The sequence below is a fragment of the Megalops cyprinoides genome, chromosome 2, assembly GCF_013368585.1.
Source record: "Megalops cyprinoides isolate fMegCyp1 chromosome 2, fMegCyp1.pri, whole genome shotgun sequence".
Lineage (NCBI taxonomy): Eukaryota > Metazoa > Chordata > Actinopteri > Elopiformes > Megalopidae > Megalops > Megalops cyprinoides.
The window spans coordinates 44,259,615-44,278,591 of NC_050584.1; the positions used below are offsets into that span (position 1 = coordinate 44,259,615).

At 40.2% G+C, this 18,977-nt stretch overlaps 2 protein-coding genes across 3 annotated transcripts; both read right to left on the reverse strand.

Moving 5' to 3' along the window:
* Positions 1–954: 954 nt before the first annotated feature.
* klhl26 (kelch-like family member 26) lies at positions 955–6,926 on the reverse strand. 2 transcript variants are annotated; one of them, XM_036522195.1, is made up of 3 exons: positions 6,665–6,926; positions 5,115–5,297; positions 955–2,718 (listed from the first exon to the last, which is right to left on the reverse strand). In XM_036522195.1, exons 1-3 carry the CDS (start codon positions 6,712–6,714, stop codon positions 1,137–1,139), a joined length of 1,815 nt encoding a protein of 604 aa, XP_036378088.1. In that variant the 5' UTR covers positions 6,715–6,926; the 3' UTR covers positions 955–1,136. The 2 variants fall into 2 exon arrangements, with proteins under 2 accessions (XP_036378088.1, XP_036378089.1); XM_036522196.1 differs by lacking the exon at positions 6,665–6,926 and adding an exon at positions 6,483–6,648.
* An 8,958-nt stretch (positions 6,927–15,884) lies between these two features.
* Positions 15,885–17,571, reverse strand: LOC118771400 (inhibin beta B chain-like). The gene is made up of 2 exons (XM_036519387.1): positions 17,262–17,571; positions 15,885–16,648 (listed from the first exon to the last, which is right to left on the reverse strand). The coding sequence occupies exons 1-2, from the start codon at positions 17,569–17,571 to the stop codon at positions 15,885–15,887; spliced, it is 1,074 nt and encodes a 357-aa protein (XP_036375280.1).
* Between the last annotated feature and the right edge of the window lie 1,406 nt (positions 17,572–18,977).

Here is an 18,977-nt window from a genome sequence, read left to right on the forward strand (position 1 = left end):
TTCTTGGTGCTTCAGTTCATCTGAATTCAGATATGTGCTTCCCTTGATTTCACCGGCAAGTACTAATTGTGAGTACTAATTGTCTGACCAGCTTTCTTGCTTCTTACCAACATGGTAGTGCTATATACAGGTATTTACCTTTAAAATAATGTCCTGAACTGAACTAGGCAATCCACAATCCAAAGCAAATCCAAAATCCTACAGATGTCAGCATCACCTGCCAACAAGTTATATACTCATGCTAGTTGTAATATACTATATTGGCTAGATTGGAGGCTTGTCCCATTTGACAACCTAGTTTTGGGAGCTAGAATGCTTAGACAACCTTCCTTTCCCTGTTGAGCAATCACTGCTGAAATGTTGCACTCTTTCAGGATGTTTTCACCATAACAGAATTCACGTTCATTTAGGGCCTCCCTCTGATGTACTTCCTTTTCCTGAGAGATGTAAGCACATGTGGCGTCACCAGAAGATCTCCACTGGACATCAGTGTTGGTCTGTCAATTTAAAATGTGCAACGTTTAAAAGAGGAACAACATATCAATCTAATTATATTGTCAAAAGCCCCTTCATACACTGTGAATTTCTGTGGATGCTGTCAAGCACCTCCATCCTTAAGCAATTCTTTACAATCGGTTATTTAAACTGATCAAGTGCTTATCAAAAACATTCTCCACAGGCTTCAGCTAAATTTACATTTCTAATGCCACATTCGATTTGCCCTCAAAACAGGTCTCTCAGCATATAGAACAGATTTATTAATAACTGGACCTCAGCAACTGGAAGAATGTTCAAACTAAATGGTGTAAATAAACTTTTCAATTAATATTTTGATCTGAAATTTCAAGCAAATTTCAAGCAAATTAATCTTGACCTGCTAATTGCCTGTAACAGGCCATTATAAATTACATCTTTTTCACATTACTATATGAAAATTCTCACAGAAAATACAAATGGTTTAAGTTTTGCTATACTCAGAATGCATAATCATCATTCCAGTAACACCAAATAAAGCTCTGTGGTTGTATTGTTTCAGGGCATTTTCTACAGTACAATCATATGCAATGACAGTTGCGGCCTTTATTTCAGCACCCCTACAGTGAGGTTATCAGTAATTGCCAGTCTTCACTGAGGGGCTACCGCTGGGTTGTGGTTTGTGGAAGTATGATTGGTGTACAAGCAATCCCTGCAAAGGATTCTGGGAAGTGCAAATCCCGCTCCCACTCATCAGTCTCTGTGTTGTATACCTGTACAATACTAGTGACATTGTTAAGGTGCCAGTTGTAACCCCCTACAATGTAGATTTTTTTATCCAACAAGCAGCAGCCAGCCTCTGACTGCCCTGCTCGCATGGGGCTCACTGTAGTCCACTGATCTGTGTCTGGAATGTAATACTCCACCGCTAAAACATCAAAGCAGCGATCCACATGGTCCATGCGACCCCCAAGCGCATAAATGCGGCCACTGGCACTGATCATGGCATGCAGAACTCGGGGTTCATTCATTGGAGACTTGAACTCCCACTGGTCAGTGCCAGGGTCATAGCAGTGCAGGGTTTTCTTGTCCTCTACCGAGACCCCGTAACCCCCTGAGATATAGAGTTTGTTCCCACAGGTAGAGCCTGCATGGCCCCAGATCCTGCGCTTCAGCGAGTCCACGTAACTCCACTCATTTTTCTTGGGACAGTAACATTCTACAGATGACAGGCTGCCTGAACGGTTGCGCCCCCCAGTGGCATAGAGCTGTCCCTGCAGCACATTTAGCTGGAACTGAATGCGGCTCTCCTGCATAGGTTGGATGCGCAGCCACTGATTCAGGTGTGGGTCATAACGGAAGCAGATGTCCACCGCACCTTCTCCACTACGGTACTGCAAGTGCTGACCACCCACCACATACACAAAGTTGTCCAGCACTGAGACACAGGCATGACTACAGCCTGCCTCCATTTCTGTCAATTCTTTAAACTGCCGTGCAGCAATGTCTGGGAGATAGTACACCTTACTGCTGACTGTACGGTCATTGTCAGTATAGGGAGTCCCCCCGAAAGTGATTAGAGACACCACGTCTGAACGGATGACAGTCCGGGGTGACTGCATCTCATGCTGCCGGAATGGGAGGATCTGGTAGTTAAAGGCCTCCAGCAGATATTGTCTGCACAGTACATCCTCCACCATGATGTCTACAGTCTGCACACTGTCCACGAGCTCAGAAGAGCGCATGAGGGGGAAACGCACATGGCAGAGGACCTCATTGGCCCCCGCTCGCCGAGCCTCATCGTGCTGCAGCCAGCGGATGGCCGCGTGGAACAGGTCAATCTCGCTGCAGTTCTTCAGCTTGTTGCTCTGCAGGAAGAAGATGAGCCGCTCCATGGGAATGTGCAGGAAGTCCTCCTCCTCGGCGATCTGCAGGAAATGGCGGAAGGTGAAGGCATCCACCGACTCTTTGAGGGAGGACAGGTTGAAGGTTGTGGCCATCTGGCCGATGTTCAGGCAAGTCTCGACGCTCATGGCTGACTTGAGGAACTCCTCGCAGAGCTCCACCACTGGTACCATCTGCAGGAAGACGGCCGCCCCGAGCACATCCTGAATGCAGTCCAGGTCCAGTGTGACCTCTGCACTGTACGCAAAGTCAATAATGTGCTTCAGTCCTCGTGCTGACAAGCCCTTCAACTCAATGGTGTCCTGGCTGGCCTCCCGCATACCCCCTGTGAACATGGCTCTGCAAGACAAAAACAGGAGCAGGTCAGATACCCTACTCATCATTCAACCCCACACAACCCCAATAGGAGGATCATGCAATTAAAAATGACAGCATTTTAATCAGCACTCATACTTTACTCCCTAAAAAAAGAAGCTGGTATCTAATTGATTTGCATGGATAAGATTTAAATCACATTTATCTCAAGAAAAAAAAATCATCAACAAACATGTTTACATTTACATAAATAATCCTTTAGTATTCATTACCTTAATCCTTTAGTATTCATAACCTTGAGTACCTATTGTTAGTCTCCAGAGATGGCATTATGTTTTCTAATCCTAAATATCGTGGACTGTGATGTTAAAACATGGCAAAACACATTTTTTCTAACTTGACAAATTACTTAAGTCCCACATTTTCCTTGTGATGTACACCATTTACTGGCAAAAACATCAAATTTTCTCAATGACAGGAAAGACAACACAAGGCAACACAATACTAAATGTCTTCCCTCAATTATGAAGAAATCTATCTATTCCTACCTAATGGCATATATGCCATTGTTTATTTGTTTATGTGACTTTGTGGTTGACCAAAGTACAGCACCTAATTTTCTAGTTGGTGACTAACAAAATCTGAGCTTGCACTATAAAAATCACAAAAGTAGTTGACTAACAGTCAACCGCAGTTAATAAGTCAACTAATATATATGTACATACACTAACAATAACAGGACTGCCACCTTAGCAACCAAACTAAGACAATTTGCAATTCCTAAATATAAATAAATGTGATTCCCAAATACGTATAAGTTCCAAGCAGAAATGAATAGCAGCCAAGCAATACAGGTGCTACCCCCTGTGAGCACTTACAGGTCACGTGATGTAAAGACTCTTGGGTATGTACTACTGCGTTGGAGGATTGGACAGTCAGTTCAATAAATCAGACAAATTATCTGATTTATGACATTTATCAATATTGACATTACTATTATTAAGAAGAGAATTGCATTCACGTTTCAAGCTTTTCCAATCTACTGTTCTGAATCAAATGTACATTTTTTACAAAGGAAAAAAAAATCCGATATGGCAGCCAAATCAGGTGACCTGTTGACATAATATTGATATTGAGAATTTCCATAGCCTTCTACAGCATTGAAAAGTTTTGTGCTGACCTCAAATATTAATACTATTTCACATGACTTCAAATTTATTCGCATGTGGCTGCCATGCCATTTCTGTTGTATCTATTCCTTTGCAGTTTAGATCATTTGGAGCACAAGGATCACACAACAATGATTTCATACATAAAGGCCTACAGTTCATAAAGAGTATCTGTTGCAATCAACGGAAGCGGGTTTGCTCTTTGGTAAGTTACGCCTCAATAAATACCAACCAATCCCTTTTTCATGAGACAGATGCAGACTGCCTATTCAAAGGAAGAACATTTTGCTTGCTGTCAAAAACTTCATGCACATTGTGAACAAGGGGTAACATTAGAGATGCAACTACATTGTCCATGAAGCCAAACAAAGGTATATGATCACAAATTAAAATAGACAACTCCCTAATAACATAATGCAGTCAACTGGCTCTCTCAGGCAAACAACTTCTTGAATGATATTCAAAAAGCTGCAGAATCCAAAGAACAGTAATATACCATATACTTAATTTATAACTACACATCAAATTATGTACTGAACGAATAAGACATCATGTAAACATAAGAGACAAATCCCTGAACCCAACTAGGGGACATGATGGGAACATGGAGGCCAACTTAGCATCCAACACAATGTCTCATGCCTCCTCCATTGTAAATCCTCTATTCAGCTAAGTACAGTGATGACCTTGCCTTAAAAAAAATTAAGTACTTGCTTCCTGACTGCCGAATTTACACAGATATACATACATAGGCAACTCTCTCCAACATCTGTCATTCCCTTCATCTAAACTTATCATCCAAACAAATATAGCTTATACAGAATACAGAGTACCATGCATCCTCAAAATGGTACATGGATGCAGTTTATTCAACAGGGGTATTCCCCTGAAATTATCAATCAGAATATTCAGGCCTTCTGAATAATCTGTGTATCTGAATGAGGTCAGCCTTGAACGCAAGGTTACATATTAGTCTTGCCTTAATGTAAAATAGGCCACAATGAAGGCAAAGAATCTCACTGTACCTAAGACAATACAGAAAACAGACAAAAGAACCAAGGCCTGTTCCCCATTTGGTAACAGGTGACTTAACATCAAAAACACAAGTCACCCCTCTACAAAATTTCCTCAAAGTCATTCTCTGATTTGTGCCATCACCCTCTCTGTTGCATATCTCTCCCAGCTCCTTCCACAAACCTCCCTTCTGCTGCCCTGCCTTTGTGTCCCTTCCTCCCTGGCTGCCAATCTCACCTGAAGTAGTCACTGCAGGAAGCAAGCACGGCCTTGTGGACCTGGAAGCGCTCCTCGTTGATGGCCAACACCACGTCAAGCAGCTGGCCCTGGGCTCGCAGGACAGAGAGCCCCTGCAGGAGTGTGGTGCTGTGGCTGGGGGCTGAAAATGTGCAGCGCAGGGTGCTATTCTTGTTTGCCATGCTGCAAGAAAAACGCACCCTCAAAGCATCAGGTCATAAGCACTGGTGCTATTTCCACCTTTCCACAACTGCCTATCGCTACATCATGCAGTCTCTTTGTTGGCTCACTTTTTTCAGATCAGTAGACCTCCATCAACCATATTCGCACTCCCCTGCATTTTCATTCCCCTTCCCAGCAGATCCATCAACACCCTCCTCCCCACTCCCTGTCCTCTTTAATTATTCATTTGTTTCATGGCAAAAGATAGCCTCCTTTGTATTCCGTGTGAGTAACCTTTTAAGAAGTGAAATCTGCCGTTTATATAGACTAATAATTTCTGGGTGTTTTTGCATTTCTCATCCAATATCCTCATTTCTCAATATAAAACTGTGACAGTACTCACATTATAACGTACAGACACTAAAATAGATTGAGAAAAGTAACTCTCAAAGGGACGCCAATACCTTTAGGGATTTAATCAGACATATTTTACTCTGCAAATCAAACTTTCTTCTTATGTTACCTCAAACTAGCAGTACTTCAGATGAAAACCTTGCACGACTAAGCTTCTAGTTAACAGATTTTATATGAGCTGTCCGGTAATGCATAGCCACACATAGCCTACACAGCGCCTCATGTATCTGCATTTCTACATCGGTTTATGCTCCATTATATTGTTCGATATCACTATATCCTCTAGAGAAAATAAAATACTGCAGTCAACATATCGCTCTCTGTACACTGAGGCAGTTGTATACAAATAAACCTGAGTACTGCAACTACATGGGTTATGTTTGGACTTATAAACTTGATTTGCTTGCTAGCTAATTAAAGAGACAACGTGTTCTATGTTAGCTTGACAAATACAAAAAGTCAGTTCACATTCTTTAATGATCTTCTTCAGTTGCGTTTCTTACTATATTGCACTTCGTAAATATGTGCTTGCCCAACATGTTGCGCTGCAGTAGGCGCTAGCTTGTAGCTAGCTAACGTTGACTAGCTAACTAACTACCACAACCTGTGATAACCCCGGACCGTCTCTCCTTGCAAACACCTATGCACAGTGCGATGTGCTACTAAACATTTGGAACGTCTTAATAATGCGCAGACTCAGCTAAAATGAATACATTTTCCGTTTAACAACAGCGCAATACTAATATGTTGCAAAAGGCCATGAATGTCCTCGGGATTTCCTGCATTACTCACCCGTGATGCTCTCCCGGTGCGAGCAGCATCAAACTTCCACAGCTCTTTTTTTATTTTTGATTAACCTGTGTATAGTGCATCCGGTTAGCTATATGTTTACTTCGGTGTGCGCCTGATCATTTCGCTTTTTAAAAATCCCCTTGTTCGAATTCGGCGCGTTGTCCCTAATTTATCATCCTCACCTGTTCTGCGGACGGTCCGAGTCGAACTCCCCACCACCGGACTCCGCCATCTTCGCTGACACTGGTGGATGGTGCGGCAACACAGCGTAAATGGATCATCTCGAGGATTTAAGTGTCGAGTTTTCACTACATATACCCAGCCTTTCCATCAAGTCAAGATTTTGCTGAAGAGGTTTCTCCCACGGCCAAATTATGACCCGCTGAAAACTGGTTGACGATTACACCGGGGCAGATCAAATCTATGCGTCTATGGAAGCATGTCGCTGCGGTGTAACACAAAAGAAGCAGTGTAGTTATTTTGATCACGTTCATTAGGACAATAATGACGGAATCAGCCTTCTCTGAAAACAGTAATATACAGCCTACGCTAATAATAATGTTAATAAAAAACTGATTCGGTACACCAGCCTGTGTTTTTAATACTGCGACAAACAAATGTGTGTAGGGAAATCAGTTTAATTTGTAAACCTGCAGCAAATTTTAACATTAACCTAAGAAGAAAACCACAAAATAAAATAATGTTAAATCGTTGGTTATTTGAAAACATTTCTTTGAACTTGAGGGATACTGTCTTAACTGTGTATTTCATTTAGTGTTTGCACTCATCTCAATCTCCGCTTCACCTCATTCAGCTTGTTGAAAACATTCTCCATCCACCAAGTGCAGTAGGGCACAATGGTAGGAGGTGATATATTCAGGTGCAGAGTCCTCTGCAGATTAACTCTGATTGATGTTTTGGTCTGTCTGCCTGTCTGTCCGTCTGTCTTGTGATACTTACTTGCAAGATAACATATTTAAGACTTAAATGAATTGAGTCCAGCTGAAATTTAACTTGTGTCATCATTTCTAAATTAATTTGGGATGAAACTATAAAATTGTCATACCCAATCAAACGTGTCACCACCTCCAGGTTGTACTCAGAATTGGTCAGGTATTTGCATCTCATATATTGTAGCAGCACCAAAATGATGACCAGAAATTAGTCTGTGAGGGAAATTTTATTTACCCTTTCCTTTTCCCATATTGCAGGTTCATCTTCTATTTGATGGAAGTTTTTCAGACTCAAGTACACCTTAACATTTGTATTGCAATCTTCATTTGCAAACCTTTTTTTCCCCTCAGTAAGGTTATAGTTCCGCTATTTCAAAATGTGCATTACAACACACTAGCATAGAAAGAGGAACCTGTGGGTGAAGCTGCACAGTTTGCTGTTATGATCACACACATAGTCAGCACATACTAGTGTTATAACTTCTTTCCAAAGACTCAGTAAGACAGCAAGAGTTCTGCCTCTGGTTCATCTTGTCTTGCTGGTAAGACAGTCTGTCTCTGACAAATTATGAATTTGGCCAGCTTTGGTTTTTAACTCTGAATTGCGATTTAATTGTTTCTGTTTGCCTTCAGTTGCTTGTACTATATATTTCACTTTACAGAGAAAATACCCTAAAATGTTCTTATTTTGTAAACCCATTTAATCATCTACAGGTTATGGAGAACTCCACCATCTACTCTGCAACTGCCAATACAACTACCACAGTTCTCAATAACACTGACTTTGTGCTTGGACTAGCTGTGGGTCTACCTGTGGTCTTGATAGTGTTAGCAGTGGTGTTCGCAGCAGTGTTTTGTGCACGGCGTATGAGATCTACAAATGTTTCCCAGTCAGGGGAGCCGAAGACTGTTGAAGACTCTGTTCACAACATTGCCAGTGCACGATATATCTCCTCTGTTGCAAGACCCCCACCAGCTCAGCAAGAACCAGTCTATGAGAACTTTCAAACTGGAGGCTCACATCTGACTGAGAACAGACAATACAACATTAAGAACACTGAGATGCACAGGTTTGTACAGTTATGTCTGTATCTGTGTGTGTTTACTGCTGCATTTTACATTTACATTTACATTTATTTATTTAGCAGACGCTTTTATCCAAAGCGACTTACAAAAGTGCATATGGTAAATTTTAAAAATGTCTCAACTGTTATTTAGCTTCAAATTATGGATGGACACCAATATCCATCAAATATTGTTCTGAATAAGTTTTTTACATAAGTTTTTTTCTTTTTTTAATTCCAGGTAATACCAAAATAGGGTAGTCCAACATCATTTTTGTTCTGACTGTAATTTGGATTTTCCTGTCTTGTGTCATTTCCTGCTCATGGTATCATTGCTGTGAATCTAGTCACGTGATTTCTTAGTTTGGACATTTGTAACTTTCACTAGCTGTGTTTTTACTCTATTGGCACAACAGCTGTTTTTACACAGCTAATAAATAAGCAAGAGATATTTTTATTTATGCAATGAACTGTATTCTCAGCATTTGTGCTAGCACATTGAACTGTAGACTTTTGCTATGGAGAAGAAAAGAAACAACAAAAGTGAAAACAGTTGTAAGGTGTAGGGGACCATAAAAAACAATTTATAATTTGGGAAATATTACTGGTGACTATGCAAATTTATTCTTTAACAGGAATCTTTGGATATCTCACATTTCACTTTTTTTTTCAGAGCGCAGCCCCAACCTGATGACCTGTATCTGGAGTGTGATCAGCATGAACCCATTTATGGCAATGACCCCTGTTTCTTCAACCAATCTACACAGCCTCACCCCAATTATGAAGCTGAGTACATTATGCCAGACATTCCGTAGACTGGAGTGACTGCAAATGTTGTGATTCATTTGTCTTAAGTTGGCCATTATGAACTGCCAAAATAACACATCTGTATTATTTTGGGTTTTGCTTAACCCAAGAAAAGAGTGATAAAGGACTTCCTCCGTGTAGTTTTCCCCCCACAGAGTTTCAGACATTTGTACAGGAAATGGCACCGTACATAAAATATAAATTGTACAGGGTACGGCATGATTAAAATTTGTGTCATGGTTTCAACTCAGAGGATAATGCTTTGTTGCAAAGAAGCTTGTTTCTCGACTGAAGAAGTACTTTCCCAGTATTTTCAGTACATAAAGGGGCACTAATCTTGTCAACAGTTCTATTCTTGTATTGTACAGCACCTTACCTAACACTATATATTTCATGCAAACAAAGTTCATGCAATGTAAGGAGCAGAGAATCATCCCTTTGGTTTCTCAGTTTCTCCTCATGAAGCTTCAACATGTGATATTTTCCTCTTCCAGAACTTGGATACTTAAGTTCTGATTCTTTGTATTTGTATTTATTTGTATGTTTTATCACAAAATGAGCCCTAAGCATATTTTTAGGTGGGTGGCTTTGGTCAAGTAATAGATTTATGATTTTATATGGAAGTCAATACTGTATTTCTTAGAAATTTGAAGGTACAGTGATCCATTCAGCATTACTGTTCTCTGCCAATCACCAGCATGTACAGCTAGGTAGTTTGAGCTTTTTCTTGCTGTCTGAATGTGAAATGCATTTTGTATCTGATGAAGACAGAGTTTGCACAGAAACCACAAAAGGATTTTATTACTTAATAAAAAAGGCCCTTTTGCCTCTCTAGTTTTGAGAAATTTTCCCTCTGTCATAATGTGTGATATTAATCGAATATAACATGTTGTTAATTAATTCACATTTAAGATGGATTCAGAAATTATGTCATTTTTTTCTCACAAGACAGTTGTTCTATATATGCTGATACTTCCATTTCAGCTTCTCTTTTCTCAGAAGGAATGAGCTATTTGTGGAGAACTTCCTATTCAGATCTGACCCTAGGTTTTCACAGTTATGGGATTTTATCCCAGCAAAAAAGATTTGAAACGACCTCATTAACTACATCAAAATTAAACCTGGTGTTGTGCAATTTCCTTCTATCCCCGATTTAGCTTTGGATTCACTTTATGGATGCTGTGCTTTTAGGGTGATATAACACCTGCACAATGCTTTGCTGCATTATTTCAATGGTAGAGTGGTTTATTTCCTTTGAAACTGTATTTGTAAAGTTAGCACTGATGTGATTGAGAGTTTAAATGAACACAAATGAATCAAGTTTACCACCAAAGGGTGGTCTCAGACGCCTTGGAACCAAACCTGGAACCAAAACTTATTTGTTCATTTTTGGATCGTCTTGGAAACAAGCATGTTTTTTATTTTTTTTAATTTTGGAGCACTAAACACTTAGAGCAAATGCATTCGGGTTTGACCTGAAATGATCCACACAAAAAACTCACCAAACTATCTTGGGAAGTGACACTTTTGCTTGCACTTCAACATCCTCTTTGTTTCTATAAAGACTGTGCGCTTTCCACAGGGGCAAAACAGTTATGTTCCATTTGTTATGTTCAGTTATGTTCCATTTGTACTGTGGAACATAAAAACATATAGGAAAAGCAGGAGCAAAGCATGTAGGGATTCTGTATTCTCCATCACACCTGCATATTGCCCAGATAACTGCTGCTTAAGGTTAACAGCAATGGGCATGCCTGCAGCTTCAACCAGATTAAACACACAAACCTGGAAGCTTTTGTTGTGATTTTACAGATTGCTAATGAATTTGCATGCTCATATTTAAAAATTAGGTCAATTTGAAAGTGCACCAGTTGTAAGTCAAGTGAACGTGCAAAAGGAATTTAAGCTAATTGATGCTAAACAATAACATATTCAAATGATGTTCAACTGAGAAAATGCTTCCTCCTCCTCTATTTTATACACTATGCTTTTTTTCACACAGTACAACCAAAGAAGATACAGAATTGACCAAAGTGACCCAGAGTAAGTGCAATGCCTTTCAATCAAAGCACTCTTCTTCACGCACTTATATCCATGCTAAATACCTGAGAAAGGTATTTAAACATGTCACTTTGGTCTCTTTCTTGTTTATTGTGTGCTGCTTAACACTTTTTGAACTTTGCACCATGCAAAATGCACATCTACTATTTTGCAATAAAAGGTTGCTATACCGTACTAGTCTTAGGGAGTGACTACTTGTCAGGGAAATACAGCAAATTTACCAGTAGGTGGCATGATTGTGAAGAAACAATGTTTAATTAGCATGCAGAGTCTTATTTCTGTCATTTGCATTAGAGTAGAAATGAAAATTCACGGGCGCCAAGTGAACTAAAGCAATGAACATAAAAGACATAAAAACCTTCTGCTGTGAATCTGCATCTGAGACCCTCTAATGTATCTCACCTGATTCACTGAGTTTTTAGTTTTAAAATAATACAACTCCTATTATGAACAAGGGAAATGACCACTAATTCCCTCTGCTACCGAGTTACAATGATTACTTGAACTTTTAGCTGGAACCTGTGTTTCTATAGAGTGTTTAGTTTTTAAATCTTTCATTAAAACAGAATCAGAGGTAAGGCTGCTGGTGACTAATCACAGGGACTGGCTGACAAATCTGTGCTAGGATGTTATGTTCTTTTGACAATATTCAGTCTCAAAAGCCGCATGGAGACATGCGTGAATGATCTCAGCACAGCTGATGAAGTGTCACCAACTGCTGCTGTTTCATTTATTTCTTGGACAGTACTCTCTGTGTACTCTGAATACATGGCCAGTACATCTTGTGAAATGGTAACCTTGTAATAATGCCTTGTCTGTGCTGTCTGCACCATGAGATCATTTGGGGCTGACACATGCCATTGTGTTTGAGGCACAGACAAAATCATTGGATGTTGCAAGCTGGACCACTTAACCTTGACTATTGTCTGAAATTAAAAGAAGAACATTGATATGATGATTGATATTATAACATTTATGATGTCAAGTTGCGTGATAACAATAAGACCATTTCCTGTTTCAGATAAAAAAAATTAACATGAAGCTTCTCTTACTGAGTACACAGACACAAAGATGATACCAGGATGAATACAGAATGTGGACCAACTAGATATATATTTCTGAACAAAGGCTGAAATGTTGTTCCATCCCTACCCTTCAGTTCAAAACATTATTTCACACCTATGCCCTCTTCTGATGGTAGAATTCATCTTGAAACAGTGTCTGTAGTCCACTTCACCCATAGTTACTGGTAAATAAAGTCAAATGGATTTCCCCTCCTTCTGCATTGCCACTTCCCTCCTGAGTCTGCTGTTTCCTGTCTGGTATCAGTCTTGCTGCCCTTTAATGTACATTTTTAAGAGTGTCTGTGCCCTTTCATAATGTGGTGTCCAGAAGAGAAGCACAGTGCGCCAAATGTGCACTAACAAAGGCATTCTACAATACTCACACAGCCTTACACAGACTTACAGTTAGTAATTTTGACGTATATATCATACCATCTGATTCAGCTTTTTTGCTGCTTCAGTCCAATGTCTAGATCCAGATAAACTAATAACACCCACATAATTTTCATAAGGGACACTAATATAGTACTTCTCGTGAAATAATCCTTCCCTAAAATAGTATTTCCCACATGTAAAACTTTAAATTTAGCAATGGTACATTTAATCTGACAGCTGTCAACCAAATACTAGATTCTATTTAAATCATATTGAATTATTTTGGTGACTTCCAAACTGTTTGCTGCACCGCCCAGTTTTGTGTCACTGGTGAATTTAACTAACTGATACTATTTTCCTTCTTTAAATAAGGAAAGGCAGAAATCCTTGTGGGACTCAACTTCCTGCAACACAGTGATCTCTTTCATAATTACTCTTGGTATGCCCCAGGAATTTCTCCAGATTGGAAAAATTATTTAAAGCTTTTTGGAAATAATTTATATGTCACCCAGTTGTACTCATGTATATATAGCATCAGGGGTGCTCTTATTCATCCTTTAATATACATTTTCAGTACATCAGTTTCCCTTATTTCAATATTCATGATTATTCAATATACTTTAAATGTCCAGTTTCTACTACAATATTGAAAAGAGTCAATATTGTAAAAGCATCACACCTTGTACAATTTGCTTTGAACAATTACATTACATCTTAAGAGCCTTTTAAAATGTTGTTAAATATGCAAACTCATTACTCACTAAACTGTCTTCTTGAGTATTTTTGTAAATTCCTCAAATGTACCATCATGGCTGTAGAAAAGTTTTCTTTTAGGTAGTTTTAAGGAAAAAGTTAAGGTTGCTCACCAAGGACCATCTAAAAGGACCATAGTATTTGTTTCAATGTATTATTGTCGTCCTGGAACTGGTTTGAAAGTCGAAGAGACAGTAGAACATAATACAATGTCCAGCTAACAACGATGCATCGGAATATTTCAATTCCATGTATTTGTGGAGTTCCCACAGCTCATTTTTGTGAAGTACACTATATGGCCAAAAGTATGTGGACACCCCTCCTAATTATTGAATTCAGGTGTTTCAGCCACACTGATCGTTAACAGGTGCATAAAATCAAGCACATAGCCATGCAATCCCCATAGACAAACCTTGGAAGTAGAATGGGTCGTACTGGAGAGCTCAGTGACTTTAAACGTGGCACTGTCATAGGATGCCATCTTTGCCACAAGTCAGTTTGCGAAATTTCTGCCCTGCTAGATCTGCCCCGGTCAACTGTAAGTGCTATTATTGTCAAGTGGAAGTGTCTAGGAGCAACACCAGCTCAGCCATGAATCAGTAGACTACGCAAACTTACAGAGCGAGGCCGCTGAGCGCTGAAGCGTGTAGCACATAAAACCCGCCTATCCTCTGTTGAATCACTCACTATAGAGTTACAAACTGTCTCTGTCTGCAACATCAGCACAAGAACTGTGTGCCGGGAGCTTCATGAAATGGGTTTCCATGGCCGAGCAGCTGCACACAAACCCAGCATCACTATGCATAATGCCAAGCAACGGCTGGAGTGGTGCAAAGCATGCCACCACTGGACTCTGGAGCAGTGGAAACGTGTTCTCTGGAGTGATGAATCACTCTTCACTATCTGGCAGTCTGATGGACGAATCTGGGTTTGGCAGATGTCAGGAGAGCGCTACCTACCGGAATGTGCCTACTATAAAGTTTGGTGGAGGAGGGATAATAGTCTGGGGCTGTTTTTCAGGGTTTGGGCTAGACCCCTTAGTTCCAGTGAAAGGTAACATTAATGCTACAGCATACAAAGACATTTTAGACAATTGTATGCTTCCAACTTTGTGGCAACAGTTTGGGGAAGGCCCTTTCCTGTTCCAGCATGACTGTGCCCCTGTGCACAAAGCAACGTCCATAAAGACACGGTTTGACGAGTTTGGTGTGGAGGAACTCCAGTGGCCTGCACAGAGCCCTGACCTCAACCCCACTGAACACATTCGGGATAAATTAGAACACCGATTGCGAGCAGGCCTTCTCGTCCAACATCAGTGCCTGACTTCACAAGTGCTCTTTTGGCTGAATGGGCACAAATTCCCACAGACACACTCCAAAATCTTGTGGAAAGCCTTCCCAGAAGAGTGGAGACTGTTATAGCTGCAAAGGGGAGGGGGGACGGACAACTCCATATTAATGCCCATGGTTTTGGAACGGGATGTCCAATAAGCTCATATAGGTGTGATGGTCAAGTATCCACATACTTTTGGCCATATAGTGTATATGAAACATTTAGATGCATTTAGACACCTTGGGACATTTATATGCAGGCAGAACTGAGGCCCTGACTCTCTGTGGTCATTAAAGATACCACGGCATTTATCGCAAAGAATAGGGGACTCTTTCAGTCTTTCAGTCTGGCCATCTAATAATCCCCTGGGTTGATTGACCAAAAACCTCCCTCCCTCATGTCATCATTGTAAAAGAAAATTGCTTCTCAGTTGACCCTACCTGGTTAAATAAAGGATAAATAAAATAACTGTGTCAGTTTGTTACTGTCTCATTCACCATTTTATCCCGCATGCTAGATGACTCCGATAAAAGAAATAGATGACAGTTGGATCTGTGGGTTGAGAGTGTAGGCTATACTGGATTTACAACGATAAAATGAAGAAATAATTTAATTAATAAACAATTTACAGTATATGACAAACATATGCATGTGTGTCTTTTGTTTGGTTCACACATATCAGTGATGACTGGACTTCTAATACCAGGAATGTTCAGAATGCAATTTTGTGATTGTAACATTGTGTTTCACTCTCCTGTCCTTTCTCCTCAGGAGAATATTCCTTTATTTAGAGAAAGTATTATTAAGAATTAAAGTAGAAGTAAACATAACTCCATGACAGAATTGTGTAAGCTGGATAAATTAGAGCTGACTCATTGAAAGAAATTCCTTCAGTTTTAAAGTCACAGATCTTGTCATTCTGTACCCACATTTTTTATGTCTATCAACATGAGCGGTTTTTCCGAGTTTTGCAGTCACGCTGTCAGTCACGGATCAGGCACAGTGGCACTTGCTGACAATCATGTCCTTGAAAGCAGTGAATGTCAGCTCTCCCTGACTATCATAGTGCATGAGGACCATAGGCTCATAGGTGGCTGGCACACAGCAAGGGCGTGGCGTGGCTCCCTTAGTCATGCGGTGTAAGCGGGACTTTACCTGGCTGTGCATGCTGGCCGGTTTATAGTTGTGGGGACACAATCCATCACAGAAGTGTATGGTGTAGCCCTCAGGGGCCAGTACCCAATCTGCCCAGCCAATGTCCCTGAAGGAGATGCTCAGGGACTTTCTGCAGCACCTACCCTCCTCCTCACAGTCATCCCGTGTAGGTGCCCTCCTTCGTTTCCTCCGCTGCTCCACCCGAGGTTCAGTCGTTTCCAACTCTAATACCACCTGAGGTGTAGCCTCTGGCTGCCACTTTCCTCCTGCAACAAACTCTACCTCTAGCACCAGAGAATCCTGAAAACTGGACCTCCAATTTTCTACAGTGGCTTGAACGTCCAGTGTCAAGCTTTTAGAATTCGTGAGTTTTGTCAGAACAATCGTCTTTTCTCTTGGTAGTTTCAGGGCAGTCATGTTGTCCAGCTGAAGGACCTTCATTTTAACATCTGGCCAATGCTCAGGCTGGCCAGACTGGGGTTTGTCCAGAACATGTCCATACAATGTCAGCTCAGCACGCACCACAGTTAGCTCTTTCCTGAGAAAATCCATTCTGTGGAAGACAGCCCTGATCCGCTGAGGATCTGCTCTGACGAGTTCAGCTGAGGGAGGAAAAACTCAACGTTCAAACTGCGCAGCATATAATTTGCATTCTGATCTCTTTACATGAACAAAGTATTCCAAATTTTTTCAAGTAAATATATTCTCATTGGAAACCGATTGATAGCACAGAAGATACCGGACAGTACCTTTCAGTATGCAAATGTTAAAAATGATGTAATTCTATGTAAATGTCATACATCTGAAGAAGTATATGGCAGAGGATAATGTGTAGAATGGAAGGCCCTATGTTTATCATTCAACAACGTGAAACAAATAGTTCACTGGAATTACATTAGTCATTATCTCTTCATACACATATGACAAAGCTAGCTGGCAAATTATCTCACTAAAATACAGATCTTGTGCAGATCTTTTTTAGTCAATCTCTTCTGATGTCATAGGACAGTTGATACATATTCTCTGCTTTAGAATTAGTCTCTTTAGCCTATGACTCTATTTCAAAATTTAGCAAAACCAGACTTGGACTTGCAGGACCTAATCAGTTAATTTAAGATTTAATTGTTCTGGGAATCACCTTAACATCAGATTAAACTAATATATTGGAACAAAACTAATATGACAGGTGTTGAGGTTAAGTCATTGAAAACTCACCCTGAGCTGAAAGAAGTACTGTGGATGCTCTTTTGAAGTGCTGATTCTCTTCATTCTGGCTGGAGTTCCAATGGAGGTCCTGCAGCTTCTTCAGGTAGAGGAGGTGCATCCTCTTCACCTGTTCTGGTTCAGGCTCCTCCCAGGACACTGGTGGCCCATCCATCCCCAGAGACTCCAGGATACCCTTCTTGACTGCCTCCAGCCACAAGGTCCTCTCCCCCTGACCCAGGTGTGGCCTGCAACCCCCTTGGCCAAAGAAGCAGGACACCAGCAAGCAGAGGAGACACCACACACCACCAGAGCTCTGCATGAAAATACTTTTATGAGTGGAGCTGTAGAACCAGTAATGTATGTGGCTGTGCAAGCTTGTACGTGTTTGCGTGTACGTGTTTAGATGTTATGAATGAAATTCCAGAGGTTCGCTTTCATTTATACTCAAGCCCTGCCAAGCCACGCCTCTCAGTGAAAGCTGCAACACCGAAACTCCCTCTCCAATTTTCCAGCTGCCTTCAGGGAATACCCCAACAACCACACCTAGAATACATGCACCTTCATAGAGAAAAATATGGATATGGAACCGTGTCTATATAAATTTTTTATCATAGATCGGTATGCATGTTGCACAGTGTTTCTCCACATGTCCAATAAGTGTGTTATTTCTTTTTTAGTTCGTTTATATGACATTTGAATTTAAATTTGACTTACATCAGAAGAAAGGGGTGGGTACAACATGACAAACTTAAGTCATTCATCTGCTTCCTCTGTAATCCATGTGAATTAAATCTTTTTGCCATCCTCTTGAATAAGCTGAGCAGAATCCACATTGAAGAATGCAAAACAAGAGCTAATGGTATACACATGGTGACCAATATAAAACAGAAAATATGATGCAACTCCAAAATGCTTCAGTAACATGAATAGATTGCCATTTTTGAGTAAAATACAGATTATTCATTTAAAAAATATGCATGTTGTAAGCCACTTTAATATAAGATCTTAGTAATAGGGCCTTAGATGATATACTCACAAGTGTGGAACTGATTCAAAACTTTTATTACTGTACTTATAGTACATAGCAGTTTCAAGGTCATTGTCAATATGTCTACATTCACTGATGTGATTGTTTAGGTTTCAGGGTTCAGGGAATGCTTCCCCATGTGTCTGACTTCCTTATTTTTCTGAGGTATAATACTTCCTGATCCTTCCTGCGACAAATTATAACTCATGATTACTTCCAACCACTGGCATCATTAACATTTGGACATTAAACAATACATGTGAAAGCAATGTTGAGTGTAATTTTGTTTCCCATCACCCAGAGTAGTGTTTTCTATGACAATATCTTGAATAGAAAAAGAAATTCAAATAATTGTGTGCCACAAAATAAGATGGGTAAGGCATATGTGATTTTTCATAGCCTGGCCTTTGAGTAAACTACTTTTTTAACATTTTAAGTCATAATAATCATTGTACAAACACTGACCAAATCCCAACACCTAAATAATTTTCTGCAGATTTAAAACATGGTTTGATAACATTTGTGTAATCAGTGATGTAAGGCTGAAGCAAGACCTCTTTCTTCACAAGCTTTGTTGTCTGAATCTTTCTTCACAAGCTTTGTTGTCTGACTCCCACAGACTCCTACAGAGAAGTGATCGTGATGTGATTTCTGGACTTACACATCCATGTAAGTGGTTGAGGTATGACTCAGTGCAA